Source organism: Eretmochelys imbricata, chromosome 11, assembly GCF_965152235.1.
Source record: "Eretmochelys imbricata isolate rEreImb1 chromosome 11, rEreImb1.hap1, whole genome shotgun sequence".
Lineage (NCBI taxonomy): Eukaryota > Metazoa > Chordata > Testudines > Cheloniidae > Eretmochelys > Eretmochelys imbricata.
In genome coordinates this window covers 11,852,186-11,873,497 of record NC_135582.1, presented here as the reverse complement: position 1 = coordinate 11,873,497, position 21,312 = coordinate 11,852,186, and the positions used below count along the sequence as shown (strand labels likewise).

The 21,312-nt window shown below is 38.8% G+C and overlaps 1 protein-coding gene across 1 annotated transcript; it reads left to right on the top strand.

The window, feature by feature from the left end:
- Window positions 1-2,038: 2,038 nt before the first annotated feature.
- Window positions 2,039-15,498, top strand: LOC144272418 (ropporin-1). Its single transcript, XM_077830437.1, has 5 exons — window positions 2,039-2,154; window positions 4,579-4,696; window positions 5,849-6,010; window positions 14,218-14,393; window positions 15,432-15,498. The coding sequence occupies exons 1-5, from the start codon at window positions 2,039-2,041 to the stop codon at window positions 15,496-15,498; spliced, it is 639 nt and encodes a 212-aa protein (XP_077686563.1).
- Window positions 15,499-21,312: the final 5,814 nt, after the last annotated feature.

Sequence of the window (21,312 nt, the reverse complement as noted above, 5' to 3'; positions counted from 1 at the left end):
TTAAACATAGCATAGCTGGAGCCTGATCAAACACGCACTGATGAGATAACAGAACGCCACTAGCCGTCACCTTCAGCCCCCAACTAAAACCCCTCCAACGCATTATTAAGGATCTACAACCTATCCTAAAGGATGACCCAACACTCTCACAAATCTTGGGAGACAGGCCCGTCCTTGCCTACAGACAGCCCCCCAACCTGAAGCAAATACTCACCAACAACCACATACCACACAACAGAACCACTAACCCAGGAACTTATCCTTGCAACAAAGCCCGTTGCCAACTGTGCCCACATATCTATTCAGGGGACACCATCACAGGGCCTAATAACATCAGCCACACTATCAGAGGCTCGTTCACCTGCACATCCACCAATGTGATATATGCCATCATGTGCCAGCATTGGTACATTTGGCCATTTACATTGGTCAAACTGGACGGTCTCTACGTAAAAGAATAAATGGACACAAATCAGATGTCAAGAATTATAACATTCATAAACCAGTCGGAGAACACTTCAATCTCTCTGGTCACGCAATCACAGACATGAAGGTCGCTATCTTAAAACAAAAAAACTTCATATCCAGACTCCAGCGAGAAACTGCTGAATTGGAATTCATTTGCAAATTGGATACTATTAATTTAGGCTTAAATAGAGACTGGGAGTGGCTAAGTCATTATGCAAGGTAGCCTATTTCCCCTTGTTTTTTCCTACCCCCCCCCACACACGTTCTGGTTAAACTTGGATTTAAACTTGGAGAGTGGTCAGTTTGGATGAGCTATTGCCAGCAGGAGAGTGAGTTTGTGTGTGTGTGTGTGTGTGTCCCCGGGAAAAAAGGGGGGGGGGTGAGAAAGCCTGGATTTGTGCTGGACATGGCCCACCTTGATTACCATGCACATTGTAGGGAGAGTGGTCACTTTGGATGAGCTATTACCAGCAGGAGAGGGAGTTTGTGTGTGTATGGGGGTGGGGTGGTGAGAAAACCTGGATTTGTGCTGGAAATGGCCCACCTTGATTATCATGCACATTGTAGGGAGAGTGGTCACTTTGGATGAGCTATTACCAGCAGGATAGTGAGTTTGTGTGTGTGTTTTTTGGAGGGAGGTGAGGGGGTAAGAGAACCTGGATTTGTGCAGGAAATGGCCCACCTTGATTATCATGCACATTGTGTAGAGAGTTGTCACTTTGGATGGGCTATTACCAGCAGGAGAGTGAGTTTGTGGGCGGGGGGGGGGGTGGAGGGTGAGAAAACCTGGATTTGTGCTGGAAATGGCCCAACTTGATGATCACTTTAGATAAGCTATTACCAGCAGGACAGTGGGGTGGGAGGAGGTATTGTTTTATGATCTCTATGTGTATATAAAGTCTGCTGCAGTTTCCACGGTATGCATCCGATGAAGTGAGCTGTAGCTCACGAAAGCTCATGCTCAAATAAATTGGTTAGTCTCTAAGGTGCCACAAGTACTCCTTTTCTTTTTACTGATGAGATGGGGAGTCTTCTGATGGAATTCATTGGGTTTTGGATTAGGCCTTTATTTCCTATTTTTAGTACAGGAGAATACTGAAGTTTATCAGATGCCATGATGCAATAAATGTTAGCTTTTTAATGGCAACCCTTGTAGTTCAATCCTCGGTCTGATCCAAATCTACAAATTCCTGTCATACATAGTCTGTAGTACATAGTATATTTACTGTACATAACAGTACATTACATTAGATATGACTATAAATCATAATTAGCAAGATATTGTAAAATGGACAGAAATTGTCAGAAAATAAAAGTTAATAGTGATCATTTCACTTATAGAAATCTGTGTCTTTTTCATTTGGTTTTATAACATGTGTAGTATAGTGCCTTATTTGTTCTTATTTATAGCCAGCAACTGAGCCACCAAAATAGTTCACAAATTAAAACAGATCTTTCCAAAGTATTGATTGCTTTTCTAACAAGATTGTATTACTTATTTTTAAACACATTTTCAGCATAGACAGAGTATGTTACAAAACTGTTATTTTTCCCCATAGGTGCAGTAATTATGCCATATACAGATAAGCAAATATGCATCCCTCCAGAACTGCCAGAACTGCTGAAACAGTTTACAAAAGCTGCTATTCGAACCCAGCCTCCAGATCTGCTCCAATGGGCGTCTGAGTATGTTCATTTTTTCCTAACTTAAAAAAAATCAAACCCCCATTATAAAAGATTTGCTGGCCACCATGGAAAAGTTAATCACTTCACTGGATCTACCCACTGAACTCAACTTCAGTGAATATATCCATTGGAGCTACATTGATTTACACCAGTTGAAAATCTGATTGCTGCTGCACAATAGCTTTTGAGATCTACTGAGCATCTGGCAACACTGTGAAGTCAATGTGAATTGCAGGTGTTCATTTCCTCTCCAGATTTGGCTTGTCTTGTGCTCCAAAGTTAATATTTATGAGAGACCCACACTTACCTTTTCTTTGTCCCCACTACGGCTGGAGATCTGGTATTTTAAGTGTCTCTACAGCAGGCACACTATTAATTTAATCTAGTCAAAGGTTGAGATGCTGGTGATCACTGTATGTTCCCAGATGTACAGTTGCCACCTGGAATTGAGACTGTTTAAAATGAAATTCCTCTGAAGAGTGAGTCCCCAGATAAATTCAGCACTTTAATAAATTATGGACATTTTAGAAACACCGGTCTATAACACTCAAAACTCTTCACCATCCAGGGGCAATGAGAGTAAGGTGTATATCACACGTGCACACATCTATTGTGCTAGTTCATTTTTTAAAAATGGGTTCTATGCTAATCTGGTAGAAATCAGCATAGCTCAATTTAAAATTGATGTATCTATACTGATTTACACCAGGATATGGCCTCATATCTTTGCAATCCATCCTCCCTTTTCTTTAGCACGGAACAACTCTCCAGTGACCACTAAATTAGTGAGTGGCCTGATTTGAAGTGCCCCCAGAACAACAGAAAGGATAAATTGTTAGTAAATCCAATAGATTACAAGGTGGTTTCATTGTTTTGTTTTTTAAACAGTGTTCAGCACTGCAGCAATCCCAAACTATGCGTTAAATTTATTATCCTTTTTCAAGTTTAAATGCTGTGGGGACTGAATTACTGCACAAGGAGTTTTTCCCAGGGTAATTCAGTGCATGGAGTGGCATGAGTGTTTAAATCAATTTGACATCTAATTTGTCTAATGAACACGCCTATCCTGAAATGTCAACTCCCTCATCTGATATTGGCATATGTGGGTGATAGAGAAAGTTAACACTTTAACCTAAGTAAAAAAAGTAGCTAATTACAGTTGATAAATAGACTGAACCATAAGATTTTATTTATTTACTTTTTAAATAATAGAGTATCAGGGTTGGAAGGGACCTCAGGAGGTCATCTAGTCCAACCCCCTGCTCAAAGCAGGACCAATCCCCAATTTTTGCCCCAAATGGCCCCCTCAAGGATTGAACTTGCAATCCTGGGTTTAGCAGGCTAATGCTCAAACCACTGAGCTATGCCTGCCCCCTCAGTCCTATTGTCTTTCACCTTATTCAGTATAAGTTTAATGTATTATAGCAGGGGTACCTAGCCTACTGCCCATGGGTCGTACATGGTCCAGCAGAGCACTCAGAAGGCCCACAGCCTACTTCAACACAATATACTAATGGCCAATTCATTTACATTTTGTCGTTATGTTTGCATTATTTTAGTTTACACAAGTGTGTAAATAGGTTGTTTCTGTAAACAGTATTGTCTATCTAAATACATACAAAACAAGCTGAACTTAAAATATAAATCAATACTGCTGACTTTACATCTTAATATATGTAGGTTGTGCTTAGGCTTATGTGGCCCTCCTGTACAATAAGCTTGGGCACCAATGTATTATAGCTAAAGCCGGTCTGTATTATTTCCAGAATACTAGTTTCCTTTGGAACAACAATAAAGCATTTTGAATGTAGTGCTGTTCATTATTAAAGAGAAAAAGATGTATACTGTATGACCATTAATATTTTATTAGGAGGAAAGTTCTCTTTTATTGTAACATATTTGCTTCTATTTGATAATATCACAGACTTGTCCTAAAATTTGTGAGAAAATGTATGGTTTCTTTAAAAGATGATTTTCATTTAACGACCCTGATTCAGGAAAGCACTTTTATTCATGAAGTGCTCTTAAGCATATGCTAACATACTATCCTGAATAGGGATGGAATTACGCTTATGCTTTAATGCCTTCCTGAATCAGGGCCAAAAATTAGATGTCCAAAGAAATACTATGGGCTGAATATAAAGACCATTGAAGTCAATGGAAGAACTCCCACTGACTACAACGGGAGATGATTCAAGCCCTAAAAATACCACTTATATGCAGGAATGAAAGGAAAGTTGTTTGATAGCACAGTACTTCTCTGATTAAAAGCAGTGCTGCTTAAACAGAAGCTGCTGCATCAGATAGTTGAAATCCAATTGTCTTCTATTTAGTAAGCATAAATCATATGAACCATTATGTTTAATATCTGCTTCTGTTAAAAGCATTTAGAAAGCAAGCATCTGTCTGTCTTTCTCTGTCTAGTTACTTTAGTGCTGTGGCCCGTGGTGATTTACCTCCAGTAAGAGAGCGATCAGAAAGGGTACCTTTGTCAAACTGGGCAGAACTCACTCCAGAGCTCTTAAAGGTCTTACACCAACGAGTAAGAAACATCTAATTTACTTTCTGGGGCAAATATATAGAGACAGAATATTTACATCCATATGCTATTTTGCTTCTTTAATAATGTTACGGATACTACATTTGCAGTCTGAGAAAATGTATTTGCTTTCAATGTTATCTCTGCAAATACTCTATTCAATGAATACAAGTAAAATGTGTATGGAGAATACTAATATATTAGCTGGTATCTTTGAAAAAAAATCACAGGTTTCTACCAATGAAGAACTGAGAAATAAGACCTTTAAAAATGTGACTCCTTGGCTAGATGCAACAGTACAAAATAAAATATTCCTTGAATTGTACTCCCTTTGGTCCTGATTGGACAACCTTTTCCAATGCGGTGAACACTTACTCACACAAGTAATGCCACTGTACTCAATGGAATTATTTGCATAAGTATTCAGCAACAGTAAAGGTTACGCACTCAGGCTATATGTTCATAAAATTGAAGTCCTGCCAGATGCAGCAGAAACAATTTGTTTCCTTAACTCACACTGTTAATTATATCAAAATTTACAGCTTGGAATCATCACTGTCCTCAGTCTTCATTTCTATTTGGATCAAATCTACAAATAGCTTTCTTAACCCTGCCTGCAAAATGTGTGTCAGACATCCAGTTGCTCCTGAAGGCTCTCTAGCATCATCAGCTCTTTCCATAAATCCAATTCAAAGTCAGCCCAGACTATTTCAAAAGCAAAAGTCTAGAACAAATCTAAGTAAAGTGCCCCAGCTGGGCATCCTGCTCTGTTAGTGTAGATTCAGTATGGCAAGGCCTGAAGCTGAACTTCAGCACCCTCAGAGTGCCCATTGTGTCAAATACTCTGACATCAATACTGTCTTTATTTTGACATAGTACCCTGGTGGTACTTACCACTGACCCAAAAGACTAATTTACTTCATGCCAAGCATAGTGCAAGGACTTTGTTAGGAACCCATTCTGTGCTTTAGATTTCTTCTGTTCTGTACTTCTTGGAGAAAATGTTCAAGCCCCTCAATGACTCTCCAGATTTCATAGTTAATAAGGGTGGGGATGTTTGGGCTGAGATTTCAGTTTAAAGAATAGCAAAACTGGAAATGAAAGGGAAAGATATTTCTTTACCTGTGATGCATATTATTATGTATTTATTTCCAGGTGAGTGGCAGACTGATAATCCATGTAGATGAACTGGCCCACATGTGGAAGGTGCTGAATCTCCCAACAGACTTATTTGAGAGTGTTATGAATGTTGGTCGTTTTACCGAAGAAATTGAATGGCTTAAGTTTTTAGCCCTGGCATGTAGCTCTCTTGGAGTTGTAAGTTTATCTACACTTTTTCATTCACGTTTCTATATTCTTTACATAGCTGATTTAGTGTTTCGGGTTGAGATTGGAGGTTGAGCAATTGGATATTTTACCCAGGTCATGGATCAAACACACCTCCTGGCTTTGAGTTCAGCACACACCTTTCATTTTGGGATGAGGGAGTTATTTTGACCATCTGCCCTCAGAGGTCAAGGAACCAGAGCATTTATAGAAGGCTCTGCAAGAGTATTGCTCCTCCAACTGATCAATGTCATATTAGGCTTTTATAACAAGATTTATTTTCTCTACCACTGATATAGTGGTACCTGGATCCTCTTTCCCAACCTCATTATAACAGTTCACATTGTTTTACAGATGATTTGCAACAATAGGGGAAGACAGCTAGGAGTGACAGTGGCAGAGTTATAGACTTTATCTGATTGTAACATAAAGGTTTTTCTAGACACATATGTCATAACTACAAGGGAGGCAAAAAGAGGTTGTCTCCACCATAGCATCCACAATATTTCAGTCAATAGATTTGCTTTGGGTGATGGATAGCTTGGTTTATTCTGGCTTTCTGCACTGAGAGTCTAAATTCCTCCCAGTGTGAGGAAATGTATAGTTCTTTTAAGAGAAAAATTATGCACATTTGGAGCAAATTCTCTGTTTCCATGAAGACAGAACAACATCTTGTCACTCCACATAAATTTCACCTGTTGGTGCTGACTGAGATTCTAAAAGTGTTGGAGGGAACTTGGTACCACATCCTATGTTCTAGATTCACATTTTTCCTATCCGTTTGATCTGCAACCCTCTTGGTTTAGAAGTGTTAGGAAGTGTTCCCCATGAGGGCCCCTTGACTTTGGAACTCATTTTCCTGCTGGGTCTGAAATAGCCACATTCTGTTGGCCTTCAGGGTATGCTGCAAAATTCAAAATTTTAATGAAGCTTTGGGTTAAGAGTTTAGATACTTGTGTTTGGTATATGGTGGGGTTTCCTGCTGGATTTGTTATGATGGACATTTTAGGAAAATGTCAGGGGCTCTTAGGACCTAGGATAGGTGCCCTTTTAGATTCTTATAATTTGAAATAGGCATTAATAAATGTACATTTTTATTAACATATATTTATATTCTCAACATACCTGGAATGGCTTAATGGAGCAGCAGAACATGTTGTGCTCTGTGGGTAAGTGGCTGCATGTTCAAATCCTATCTGATCTATTGCAGAGAAGGTGAATGTATTCTCTAAGACAAACTTTAAAAAAAAAAGTGAGGGTAGTTAGCCATTGGAACAAAATACTTAGGCATGTGGTGGATTCTCCATCACTTGCAATCTTTAAGTCAAGATTAGATATGTTTCTAAAAGATATGCTATAGCTCAGACAGAAGTTATGGACTTGAAGCAGAAGTTCTAGGATGATCTTCTATGGCTTATAGTTAGCAGGTCAGACTAGATGATCATAATGGTCCCTCATGGCTTTAAAATGTATCAATCTGCTCCTGAAACAATAAATATAACAGTGCTTAAAATGAGTTAACTAAAACCTTTACAAGTTTTACATCAGTGGTGATTGTGTTCAATATGATCAGTCAGTATCACTAGGAATTTTTGCATCATAGCAAATCTTAAAAATCATTCCATTTAGAGATAGTTCTATTTAGAAATCCTATTTTCTGTATTTCACTTCTCTTTTGTTTCATTAGGGACCTTTTTATGAAAATGGGATATTTGTGCTTAGGCATTCATCTCTTCCTTCAGCATATTCCTCAATTAAATTCATAATATTCTAATTGTGACATTAGACTTAGGTTTTGTGCAGATAATTTTGATGTCACAGAAAATTTTGACTTCAGGTGAGCAACAAACAGTTGGAGTCAATGAAGTCCCAGACAATAAAGCTCCTGTTTTCATGCTAATGCCTCTACTAGTGAGAAACATTCACATCAGCAGAATTGTCTCTAAGTAAAAAGTTTTCCATGAGGTGCCAGTGACGCTTCCATGAATCCAGTTAAACAAAATACATGTGTACTAGTTTATTTCAAAGAAATAATGAGGGACCCTTTGTCGGTCTTAGAATAAGGTAGGGCTGGTCATTATACAATAAATTGGCTCCATCTTGTGGGATTCAAGAGTCTTGCAATCTTCTGTGCAATATAGAATATTAAACCGCTAACTGGAAAAAAAAGTTTTGGACTCAAAAGTCCAAAAACAAACATGTTTCAGCTCAACTTCCCTTCTTAAACTCCCATTCACAGGCTCTATCTGGCTAGTGTTCTACAGGAACCAAACGTGTTCTTCATAGCTGCTCTTTCCACCTTCTCCACATAAACTCCTCTTTTCTGAATTTACTGCCAGACCTCCTGGCTCTAGCAATCTCAGCTACTCTCTCTCAGCCACACCCAGAGGTGAAAGTGAGCCGGTACTGGCCGGTACGGCATACCGGGAAGAACCCGCACCGGCCCGTATGCAGCCCACATTAAAGCATGGCTGCAGCAGCGGCGTCCGGAGCCCCAGGCCCTTTAAATCACTACTGGAGCGCCAAGTGGCCTGGAAGAGCGGGTGCTGACCCTCAGCCCCGCCCCTTCTGCCAGAGGCCCCAGCCGAGGCCCAGTACCGGTAAGTGTCTGGAGTTACTTTTACTCCTGGCCGCACCCCTCCCTGCAGCTTCCTGTTGCCCTTTATATTAGAATCACCAGATTCCTCGCAGGTGGGGCTCATCTTGTGATCAGGCTAACTTAGCCCCAGGCACTCCAGACCATGGGCAAGCCATCCTGTTACAATGATATATCAGGGCCCTAAACATTTAAGGTTCACAACCATCCCAGCTTCACCAGAGCTCTCATGATCTGAAGGATGTTTCACATCCCTTCATGATTAAGGTTAATATTTTTACAGCATTCAAAAATGAGTTCGGTGCTTTTCAGAAATATTTCTTAAAAGTCAAGATTCCTGGCCAGGAGGGCTTGAAATATAGTTTTATATTTCAGACCTTTACATTAAAGGTGAGTTTTTACAAATGATGAACTCTAAAAGGTTATGGTTAGTGGCACACAATGGAAAACACTGGTGCATCAAATTAAGTCCATCATCCATTATACAACTGAACCTCTCTTCATCAGAAGTTTAGATGCACACAGAATGCAGGGTGGGGGCCCCCAATGTGCAAGGCAGTCACTGTAAAAACAGTACCAACCAACCAGGCATGCTTTACACTGTATGAATGGTGTGATCTTATATCTATTGTAAGAGAGAATCCACCACAATCCTCAGTAAATTATTCTAATGATTAGTTTCCCTCACTGTTAAATTTGCACCTTATTTCTGCTCTGAATTTGTCTAGCTTCAACTTCCAGCCATTGGTCCTGATATACCTTTGTCTGCTAAATTGAAGAGTCCTCTATTATCAGATTTCTGTTCTCCATGTAGGTACTCATAGGCTGTGATCAAGTCAACCCTCAACCTTCTCTTTGTTAAGCTAAATAGATTGATCTCCTTGAATCTTTTTCTAAAAGACATGTTTTCCAATCCTTTAATCATTTTCATGGGTCTTCTCTGAACCCTTTCCAATTTTTCATCATCCTTCTTGAAGTATGGACACCAGGGCCAAACACAGAAGTAAGGCAATCTCCTTATCCCTATTTATACATCAAAGAATAATTTGCCCTTTTAGTCACAATATCACTCTTGGAACTAATGTTCAGCTAGATGTCCACCCTGACCCCCAAATCTTTTTCAGAGTTATTGCTTCCCACGATACAACATTTGGTCACATTGAAACACATTGTTTGCTGGCACCCAGCTTACCAAGTGATCCAGATAACCCTGTGTCAATGAACTGTCCTCTTCATTATTTACTACTCCCCAATCTTTATGTCATTTTATCAGTAATTATTTTGTTTTCTTCCAAGTTATTGATAAAACTGCTAAATTGCATAGCGTCAAAAACCAATCTCTGTAGGACTCCTGGAGAAACACACCGGTTTAATGAGGATTCCCTGTTTACAATTACATTTTGAAACCTATCACTTAGCTAGTTTTTAATCCATTTAATGTGTACCATTGTTGATTTTGTATTCTTCTAGTTTCTTAATCAAAATGTCATGCAGTACCAAGTCAAGCACCTAACAGAAGTTTAAGTATATCACATCAATACTCTTACCTTTATCAACCAAGCTCATACTCTCAAAACAAAACAAAAAAATAGATTAGTCTGACAGGTCTATTTTCTATAACACCATTGTATTCTTTAACTCTGTGTAAATTGAGTCCTATATCAGCCATTCCATTATTTTGCCAGAGATCAATATCAGACTGACAGGCCTATAATTAACTGGATCATCCCATTTGCCTGTTTAAATATTAGCACAACATTAGCTTTCTTCCAGTGCTCTGGAACTTTCCCACTGTTCCAAGACTTATTGAAAATCCACAGTAATGGTCCAATGAGCTCCTTAGACAATTTTAAATCAGCAGGCCCAGCTAACTTGCATCCAGGAGTTTTAAAAAAAAATCTCACTTTAATAGTTGCTATTTAACATCCTCCTTTAGTTACTGTTGGAATGGAAACTATTTAATAGTCATATGATATGACTACATCATTTTTTTCTCCCCAAACACAGAACAGAAATATTTATTAAACATTTCTGCCCTTTCTGCATTGTTATTGACAATTCTACTATTTCCATGTAATAATGGATCTGTACTGTTTTTAGGATTCCTTTTCTTCCTAATATACTTAAATTCCTTCTTGTCCATAACTTTGCTGTCCACAGATTTTGCCTTTTGTCCTTTTGCTTACCTTATCAATTTACTTCAACTCCTAGCTTCCAATTTATATTCACTGCTGTTAGTCACCTCTTTTTCTCATTTGTTATATATTTTTATTTTTTATAGCTGTTGTCACTTCCTCTCTAAACCAGGCAGGTTTTTTAACCACCATAATCTTCCTCCTCAGTTGTGCCTTTTTGTACATCTAGTAAAACCTTCTTGAACAGTTTCAAGTTTTCTCCCCGCTGATTTGTCTCTTAATTGTTTTCAGTTTTGTGAAACTGGTCCTTGTAAAAACACCAAGTACGTATATTACTGGTTTGGAATTTATTGTGCTTACACATAACAAATATAGCCAAGTCATGATCACTTACACCTAAGTATCCTCTAATTTTTATGTCTGTGATCAATTCCTCTTTATCTGTCAAGAGATGGTCTAATATATATTGCCCCATGTTGGATGCAACAATTTTTGAGTTAGGAAACAGTCATCTATAATTTTTATAAATTCCAAGGATGTTTTAGTACTGGTGGCATGAGACCTCCAGCATGTGTCACTCAGATTGAAGTCCTTCATGATTATGCAGCTTTTTTCCTATCTTATAGATAATTGCCGATAGAGCTGGTCATCCTGTTTTCTAGTGTGATTTGGTGGCTTGCAGCTCTGCTTCTGTTGTTCCTAGATCCTTCCTTTTGTTCGTTTGTTTCCTGTACTTTCCTAAGCAAAAGAACTTTGTTTCACCTTAGCTGATGACAGCACTCGTAAAAAGGTGAGGTTCCAGCTCCCCAGAGTATACCATCCTAAGCAACTCTTAGTTTTTCTTGTTGTTTACACATTTCAGATCTTGCAGACAGTTTTTATTTGTTGTACTGTACCAGTCTGTCATCTTATATTGTAAACTTTTTGCAACAGGGACCATTCTTTTGTTATGTTTATATACTACCCGCCTGTAATGGGGTCGCACTCACCTCTCACAAGTGCCCTCTGGCCAAGTGCATGTGCCTGCACTCTCTCTCTCTCTTTGTGGTGGGTCTTCGGTGACTCAGCCCTCTGGCCAAGTCACACACAGTCGGTGTAATAAAAGCAAAGCAAAACCCCTTCTGGGATACAAGCCCAACAGGGGTCTCTCTCAGTGCCCTCTGTAATGTCTCCCACAAGTTGTCCCTGCTCCAGGATAGGGTAGTGCCCCAGGGCTCCCTCCCTGGCGATAAAGTCTTCACTCTCTTAGGGCCTTTCCATTAAGGTGACCAGATGTCCTGATTTTAAAGGGACAGTTCCAATATTTGGGGCTTTTTCTTATATAGGCTCCTATTACCCCCACCCCCGTCCTGATTTTTCACACTTGCTGTCTGGTCACCTTACTTTCCGTCCACAACTCTCCAGCTGGGCTGTTGCAGTTTATTTACTTGCCCTGGGATGCCTCAGTGTCCAGGCCACTTCCCCCAATGGTTAATGGAGATGGGAGGGACCAAGGCCCATCCACTATTCCAGGTGCCAACCCAAGGACCCTGTAGATAGCAGCTGTCCACTGTGTCCCTTTATCTAAGTCCCACCACTGTTCTAATTGCTTGGGCCACTTCCCCGAAGCCCTGTGCCATCTTCACCCTTACCTTAGGGCCTTGTCCTGATGGAGTCCCCGCAACCCACTCCGGAGTCCTTCTCACTCTCCCCAGCTTCTGGCAGCACTACCTCATCCAAGGTACTGCAGATCCCTCAGCCATCCACACACCATCCAGCTCTAGCAAGGAACTCCCCCACTCTGGCCCTGCACCTCTTTTTACACTAGTCTGTTGGGCCCTGATTGGCTGCTTCCCTCACAGCCGCTCTAGGCAGTTTGGAGGACTGCTTTACTGCCCTTTTCTGGGGTGGGGTGTGGCAGGGCCTAGTCCACCCCATCACACCGCCCAATGGGGTTGAGATCTCAAATGACACCACAACAAATAATTATAATATATTTCATTACTCATAACATACCCAACTTTTACATAATTTCTTCTTTGAGTCTTTTCTTATAAATTAATTCCTACAGCCCTTAAATAATTTTTGTTGCTATTCTCTGAATTCCCTCCAATTTGTCAACCTCTTTCTGGTATTGAGAAGTATAGTGTTGCAGGCGCAATCCCACCTGAATCATAAACTGCACAATAGGATTGTTATTCCTGTAGTCTGTGACATAATTTCTCTACATATGAAAACCACATTCACAGTGGAGTGTTTTGTGCCATCATATTGCTGTTCACCATCACCACTTTGTCATTACTGTGCTCTAGATTTGTCCTTCCCATTGAATAGCTGAGTTCCCACTCCACAAAATATTTTAGTTTGCATTTTTCCAGGATGAATTTTATTTTAGTATTTCCGTCCCATACTGATAACTTTTCAGGTCCCTTTATATTAGTTGACTTTAATGGGAATTTTGCTTGAGTCCAGATTATAGAATTAGATCTTGTTTGGAATACCTCCCACTTTTGCATGTTTCAGAGTAACAGCCGTGTTAGTCTGTATTCGCAAAAAGAAAAGGAGTACTTGTGGCACCTTAGAGACTAACCAATTTATTTGAGCATAACCTTTCGTGAGCTACAGCTCACTTCATCGGATGCATACTCCGATGAAGTGAGCTGTAGCTCACGAAAGCTTATGCTCAAATAAATTGGTTAGTCTCTAAGGTGCCACAAGTACTCCTTTTCTTTTTGCTTCCCACTTTTGCACTAGACTTTGACTTGGATAATAAATGCTCCCACACAGGAGAATAAGACGGAGTTTGAAAACCTCTTACACCCCCTTAACTGGTTAACCAGACCTTAAATTGAAGTGCACAGGTGCATAATCTATGCCCATTTACCTAAGGCAGGTTTGGATGGAGGGGCTGGTAATTGGCAAAGCCTTAACTCCATTCCCTAATGCACCAGCCAGCACAGAGTGTCAAAATTTGCTGCTGGTATAGGCCAAAAGTAAAGTGCTGCCCAGCCAGAGTAACAAGAAAAAAGAGAGGGAGATGAACCGCAAAGGTTCAATGTCTCTTAGAGCTATTCCTGAAATGCAACCGTTCAATAATCAGCCCTCACACAAAGCTGGGCCTAAAGACAAAATCTAGCCCTCAGTGTCACCTGCAAAATAAATGTACTATTTATAATATGAATAATGTCACATTTATAATAGTACTATCCATCAAACAATCTCTAAATACTTATCTCATCTTCCAGACCATTAATAAAGAAGTTAAATAAAATAAAGCCTTAATCCCGCTCCTGGAGATCCCAGCAGACCTCTCCATTTATTCGTTACATTGTCATTTATCATTCAGTCCTTTATTTATGGCTTTGCAGACTAATTTTTGGTGTCTTTATGACAGTGTTTCTCTCCATACCAAGAAAAGTAGGCCTCTAGTCTCTTCATTGATATTGCCAAAAGTGAGGCTCACTTATTTTACTTTATTTTCCCAATAGACTATTGCAAAAACACTGAAGATTATATGTGAGGTTTTATCCAGCGATTATGACAGTGGACCTCCACGTATTCCTTTTAGCACTTTCCAGTTTCTCTACACATACATTGCTGAAGTGGACGGGGAGATTTCAGCATCCCATGTCAGCCGAATGCTGAATTACATTGAACAGGAGGTGTAAGTAAATCTCTGTCAACTGTCAACCACAGTTAAAGCTTCCTTCATCAGAGGCATGTATTTATGCTGTAGTTATTAAACTGCAGGAAGGATGGAGAAACAAACGAGGAAGGGAGACAGTAGAAAAGAGAGGCAGAAGGTAGAGAGAGAGAAAGAAGTGAAGTGAAAGGAAGAAGTGAAAATAGTAGCAGTCATAGAGAAAGAATTGTTAAAATGAGGGAGTGAAAGTTAATTATGAGGGAGCAATAAAGACCAATAATAATGGGGAAGTGAAGAGACAGGAAAGAGGAGGAATCATTATTATTTATTGTATAGCACCAAAAGGTGTGCTAAATGCTTCAAAGGAGACAAAGAAAGATGTTGTCCCAGCACCAAATTCTTTCAGTCCAAAGAAAAGCACAGAGTTCAAATGGCAGAGTCCTAAGGATTGTTACCATTTATTATTTATATAGAACTAAACAAGTAACAAGCCCCTGTCCCAGATAGCTTACACTCTAAGGGGCAGATCCTCAGCTAGAAAAACTGGCGTAGCTCCACTGATTTCAAAGAAGCTTTGACAATTTATACCAGGTGAAGCTCTGCCCCTGAAGTTACAACAGTGCAATATAGCTAAATAGAGTAAAACAAGTATGCCCAGAATGACGAATGGTCATTATAGTAAATGGTATAACAATATAACATTATAGAAAATGCTTCATGGATTGTTAGGTGTATTTTGAAAAAGGGAAGCATCTTGATGTAAATAAATTAAAAACTTGTTCCAAGTGTACAGGATGCCATGGGAAAAGTCATGATCTGGGATGGATGAAAGAGACAAAGGATTCCATCCAACTCCCACTAAAGTCAATGCAAATGTTTTCATTGACTTCAACTGGAGTAGGAGGAGGGCCAAAGAGCACAGTTTGGAGAGAAGAGAAGTTTGACTACAGCACAGGGAGCAGAGATTGGGTGAACATAATTAGTATTATGTTTTCTCTTACAACTATCATGAAAATCCAGGTCTCAATGAATTTAATATATATTCCATTTTTTATGCAGCATTGGACCTGATGGCCTAATCAAGGTGAATGATTTTACCCAGAATCCACGGGTCAGACTGGAATAGTGGCACAGCTTATCAAGTACTTTGATAGGAAAATGAAGAAACGTGCTTCAAAATAATGGTTACTATTAGGCCTTTCACTGTCTTTTTTCTTGTTTCTATCAATAAACAGTTTGGCCAAGAAGTCAATCACAAAGGTGTGAGTGTGGATTAAGAGACTGTCAGTGGAATGGAACATTGTCACAGGTTAATGATTAGAGCTGGTCAATTTTGTATTTTATTTATTTATTTATTGTGCTGAAAGTTTTCCCTTTGAAAAATACAGTTTTGTTGAAACAAATTATTCATCAGAATATATCAATTACAACAAAAACATTTTGCAGAAAATTTCTAAACAAAAGTTCTCATTTTGAATTGATGTTTTCATATGAAAAAATGTTCGTTTCCATTTAAAATGCCATTTGGTTTCAGTTTTCGGTTTAAAAAAAACCAGACATAACATCTTAATCAAATTAATTCAAAACTTCCCATGGGAAAACTGAAATGTTTTTGAGCAAAAATTGAAAGATTTTCATTCAAAATTTCTTGCAGGAAAAAATTCCAGTTTTCCAACCAGTGATTGGAAACTAATGATTTTCTGCTGCCAAGTAAGGCCAATGAGAGCCTTATGGAAAATTATCCTGTGACAGGGATATGGTGTTATAGCAGTATCTCATCTAATATCAGTGCTCCTGACACGGAGCATGTCAGTGCTCCTGACAAAGAGCTAGATCACTCCTGAAAGAGGTGAAGCAGTACCACCACAGTGCAAGCACCAAACAACATTCTGTCTTTCCTGCACTCCCCAGAAACACACCCACTATTACACCCTTTGTGGATACAGCTTACTCCATCGTATGAGATTGGCTCCACTCCGTGGGCTGGGGCAAAGTGGAGAACAGCGACAAGCTCGGCCTCTTCGCCATAACTACTCATCGTATTTAGGGTATTGTAAACTCCTGACGGACTACAGAGACCAATCCTTGAGCTCCCCATATAGGAGGGACAGTAATTTTGTCCGCCTTTTATGCAAGGCCATGAAAAGGGAATGAGAAAGGCTTCTTCTGTCCTAGCCCATTGGTGCAAAATGACCACAGAATCTGTCTCTATGTTTTCTGATCCTGCTCCTTAAGTTAATTGAAGTTTTGCCATAGGAGCTGGGCCTAAACTATTATTGACCTTCTGTACCCAAACTGACTTACAGAACAAAACTATTGTTTATTCAGATAACAGCTTAGATACTGAAGTGCAGCTTATTTAAAGGTCTTTTTAAAGTTGGTTTGACTGCTTGAGTGTTCTATTTGTGTTAATTGTATCTCTAAAGAATGGTCAGCTACCCACATGCTATCTTGGCTAGGAGATTCAATATAAAGTATTTTAATTTAAACTGGAAATATACATATATTTTTCTTTTAGTACCACCTGCCTTTAAGGTCTCATGCTCCAGCCTAAATCCTCTGGCCAAAGAGAATGGGACTGGGCCTTCTCATAAGTCTTTCAATATTATCCCTGACTTGGTCATAGAGGACACTGTTGAGTAAGAGAGGGGCGCTTTCCCCCTCCCAGGAGTGATTATACTGGCTTTATAGAACTCCGTTTCTACAAAGAACAAGAAATTACAGTTGGGGCTCATCAAGGGCATAGCTGACTTGATCTTCTTTCTGGAGATGAGTTAGAACATCCAGCAAAGATTGGACCAAATATAAGCAAACATTTGTTATCAGTTATGAATGTGTGAGGTAATGATATATTACTTGATTATTTATAAAATCTCATGATTTTAGGGGTCTGTTTCATGATTTTTGATCACTTGTGGTTGGCAATACTGTAACCTCTAGTCACATCACCTCTTTCTATTCTCCTCACTCACTTTCAATTTTAAAAAGAAATCTGGTTGCATATGTCTCTTCTGCTAATATGCATTGTAGAATACATCTCTGAAAATCATTCTAAATGAAGCGGGGGGGAAGAGGAAGCTGTTGTTTGTTCTTAAATAATTTAGATTAGTTCTTTCTTTAATTATTCAAGCCTTTGCATTCATGGCCATCAATGATCAGTTTGGTGGACGCTCACCCTCATGTCGAGTAGTAGTTTGGTGACTTAAAGCATCTCAGAGAAAATAGTTGCACCATAAGGTATTTGACTTTAGTTTGATAATTGCCCATCATCTTCTGTGAACATTCTCATCTTGTTCTTTGCTTTTTTTCCCTTTAGCACCTATGACTGGCAAGGTGTTAACAGGCGCACGAATGGTCCCTTGAAATATGTGTTAAGTACTTAAAGTAAACAATCTGTTCCACCTTGTATTTTTCTGTGACACTCTGAGTACATTTCCCAGATTTGAAGAAGAGCTCTGTGTAAGCTTGAAAGCTTGTCTTTCTCACCAATAGAAGTTGGCCCAATACAAGATATTACCTCACCCACCTTGTCTCTCTCTCATATTCAATTTGCGATCCGCTATAATCCGCAAACCCTTTTCAGAAGTACTATCATCTCGCCAGTTATTCCCCATTTTGTAATTGTGCACTTGATTTTTCCTTCCTATGTGAAGTACTTTGTACTTATCTTTAATGAATTGCATATTGTTGATTTCAAAGCAATTCTCCAATCTGTCAAGGTCATTTTGAATTCAAATTCTGTCCTCCAGTGCTTGCAACCACTCCCAGTTTGGTGTCATCTGCAAATTTTATAAGCATACTCTCCACTCCATTATACAAGTTATTAATTAAAATATTGAATAGTATTGGAGCTAGGACTGACCTCTGGGGGATCTTACTAGATACACCCTCCCAGTTTGACAGTAAACCATTAATAACTACTCTTTGAGTAAGATATTTCAGTCAGTTGTGCGCTCACCTTATAGTAATTTCATGTAGACTACATTTCCCCAGTTTGCTTATGAGACTGTTGCATGGGACTGTGTCAAAAGCCTTACTAAAATCAAGGCATAACACATCTCCTGCTTCCCCCCAACTACTAGGCCAGTAACTCTGTCCAGGAAGGAAATTTGGTTGGTTTGGCATGATTTGTTCTTGACAAATCCATGCTGACTATTCCTTATAACTCTATTATCCTCTCTGTGCTTACAAATTGATTGTTTAATAATTTCTTCTATTGTCTTTTCAGATATTGAAGTTAGACTGACTGGTCTATAATTTCCTGGATCCTCTTTGTTCCCCTTTTTTAAGGGAAGTATTATGTTTCCCCTTCTCCACTCCTCTGAGACCTCACCCATCCCCATGAATTCTCAAAGATAATTGCTAATGGTTCTGAGATTGCTTCAGCTGGTTCCTTAAGTACTCTTAATTCCCTGAAGTCCTGATGCTACTGTGAAGCTCACTTTCTATTTTTTTCTATACACCACGTTCATCACCATAGTAGCCAAGTGCCTTCCAGTAGTGAATTAAGCAATGTGACTACACATCTGTCACATGTTGTTTGTTCTCTCATCTTCTCCCCATGGTAAGAAGCGTATGCAATGAAGTGTCTTTTTGTGATAGAGTTTAGAATATTTTTTTTAAATATACATGTTACTATGCATTTGTATTAGAAAAGTCAAGGTCAAATAAATGCATCTTTTACTTGGAGAAGAAGGTGGTGAGGTTTGTGACGGTCCTTAGTTCCTGAGAGAATTTGTTTCACAGTCCCAGAACTGCACAGCTGTTTTGTCTGGTAGAAGCAACTGTTACACTGTCCCATTTACAGTTGTGAATGGACCATAGAAATGGCATGAATATGTATTTGTCTTACTATAATTTCATTTTCCTGAGTGGGGCAGCATATCAATTGTAAAACTATCAGTGCCAGGCCTACCTTACAAGGCCATCAATGCCATTCCCTAAAAGGATCCTCCCTTACCAGCATCTAGGATCTCCTACGAGGTCAATGCCCCTCTCTTCCCTTTTCCATTCCCAGCTACTGTTTTAAATGTATCTACTGATCTTTCAATTTTTGTAAAAATATTTGATTGCAACTTCATTGTAACCTCTATTCCACTAGGTGGCACTTGTTGTCTACATAACGAGCCTGTAGCCTTCAGTTTATGGTATTGTCCAAGTAAATCATCTGTTCAGTGGCAATAAATAACTGATGACATCAGATTTTATATTTATTGCACAGTCCTTCCATCTCTCATGAAAATGCATACACATTGGGTAACATCCTGCATCTCAATAGATATTAATTATATAGTTCTGTGTTTCTCAACCTTTTCAGGTTGGCAACCCTTTATTCAAAGTAAACAAAATATCACAACTCTCTACCTTACATTTACTATAAAAGTAAGAATAAAAAAAGTATCAAGGATAACAATAGTAACCGTATATAATTTATTTGTTTGTATGTGTCTGTGTAGGTTGACAGAGCATACTTGACTTTGAAATGTAAGGTGTGTGACCAATGGGGAAGTGAGATTTTTCTTTACTTTAGATTGTAATAGAATTTGTAAGGCTTTCAATTAATTGCAGTTAACTCAAGCAATTAACTCAACACAAATTAACTTGATTTAAAAAATTAACCGTGATTAATCACAGTTTTAATTGCACTGTTAGACAATAACAGAATACCAATTTAAATTTATTATAAATATTTGGCTATTTTTCTACATTTTCAAATACATTGATTTCAATTACAATGCAGAATACAAAGTATACAGTGATCACTTTATATTATTATTTGTATTACAAATATTTGTACTGTAAAGAAGATAAACAAAAGAAATAGTATTTTTCAATTCACCTCATACAAGTACTGTAGTGCAATCTCTATCCTGAAAGTGCAATTTATAAAACTTTAGAGCCTACAAGTCTACTCAAGCCTACTTCTTGTTCAGCCAATCGCTAAGACAAACAAGTTTGTTTACATTTGCATGAGATAATGCTGCCTGCTTCTTATTTACATCACCTGAAAATGAGAAAAGGTATATGCATGGCACTGTTATAGCCAGCATTGCAAGGTATTTATGTGCCGGATAACCTAAATGGTTGTATGCCCCTTCATACTTTGACGAGTAGATTGCACTTTTTTACAGTGCAAATATTTGTAATGAAAAATAATAATATAAAGTGAGCACTCTACACTTTGTATTCTGTGTCGTAATTAAAATCAATATATTTGAAAATGTAGGAAAACATCCAAAATATTTATAATAAATTTAAAATGGTATTCTATTGTTTAACAGTGTGAATAAAAATGCAATTAATTGTGATTAATTTTTTTTCCGCTTGACAGCCCTAAAAATTTGCAATGGCTCACATCTATCCGATTGCCTTTTGTGACACCCCCCAATAGCTTGCAATCCACCAGTTGAGAAAAATTGATAGCTCATCATGCGCTGATGTGTCCCCTGCACCACAAGGTAAAACAACTGCTATTGCCAGAAGCTGGGAATGAGCGACAAAGAACTGATCACTTGATGATTACCTGTTCTGTTCATTCCCTCTGAGGAACCTAACATTGACCACTGTCCGAACACAGGATACAGGGCTAGATGGACCTTTGGTCTGACCCAGTATGTTATGTTCTAACAGTTGGTCACAAATCTTGAACGACTTCTCCCCCACAACATTGGTTACACTTTACTGTGAATGCAAAGAAGTATCAGTTCAACAGTGGGGCCTGTTCAAGAGAAAGTAACAACGTCCTTGTTAAAAGAAAAGGAGTACTTGTGGTACCTTAGAGACTAACCAGTTTATTTGAGCATAAGCTTTCCTGAGCTACAGCTCACTTGATCGGATGCATAAAGTGGAAAATACAGTGAGGAGATTTATATACACACAGACCATGAAAAAATGGGTGTTTATCATACACATTGTAAGGACAGTGATCACTTAAGATGAG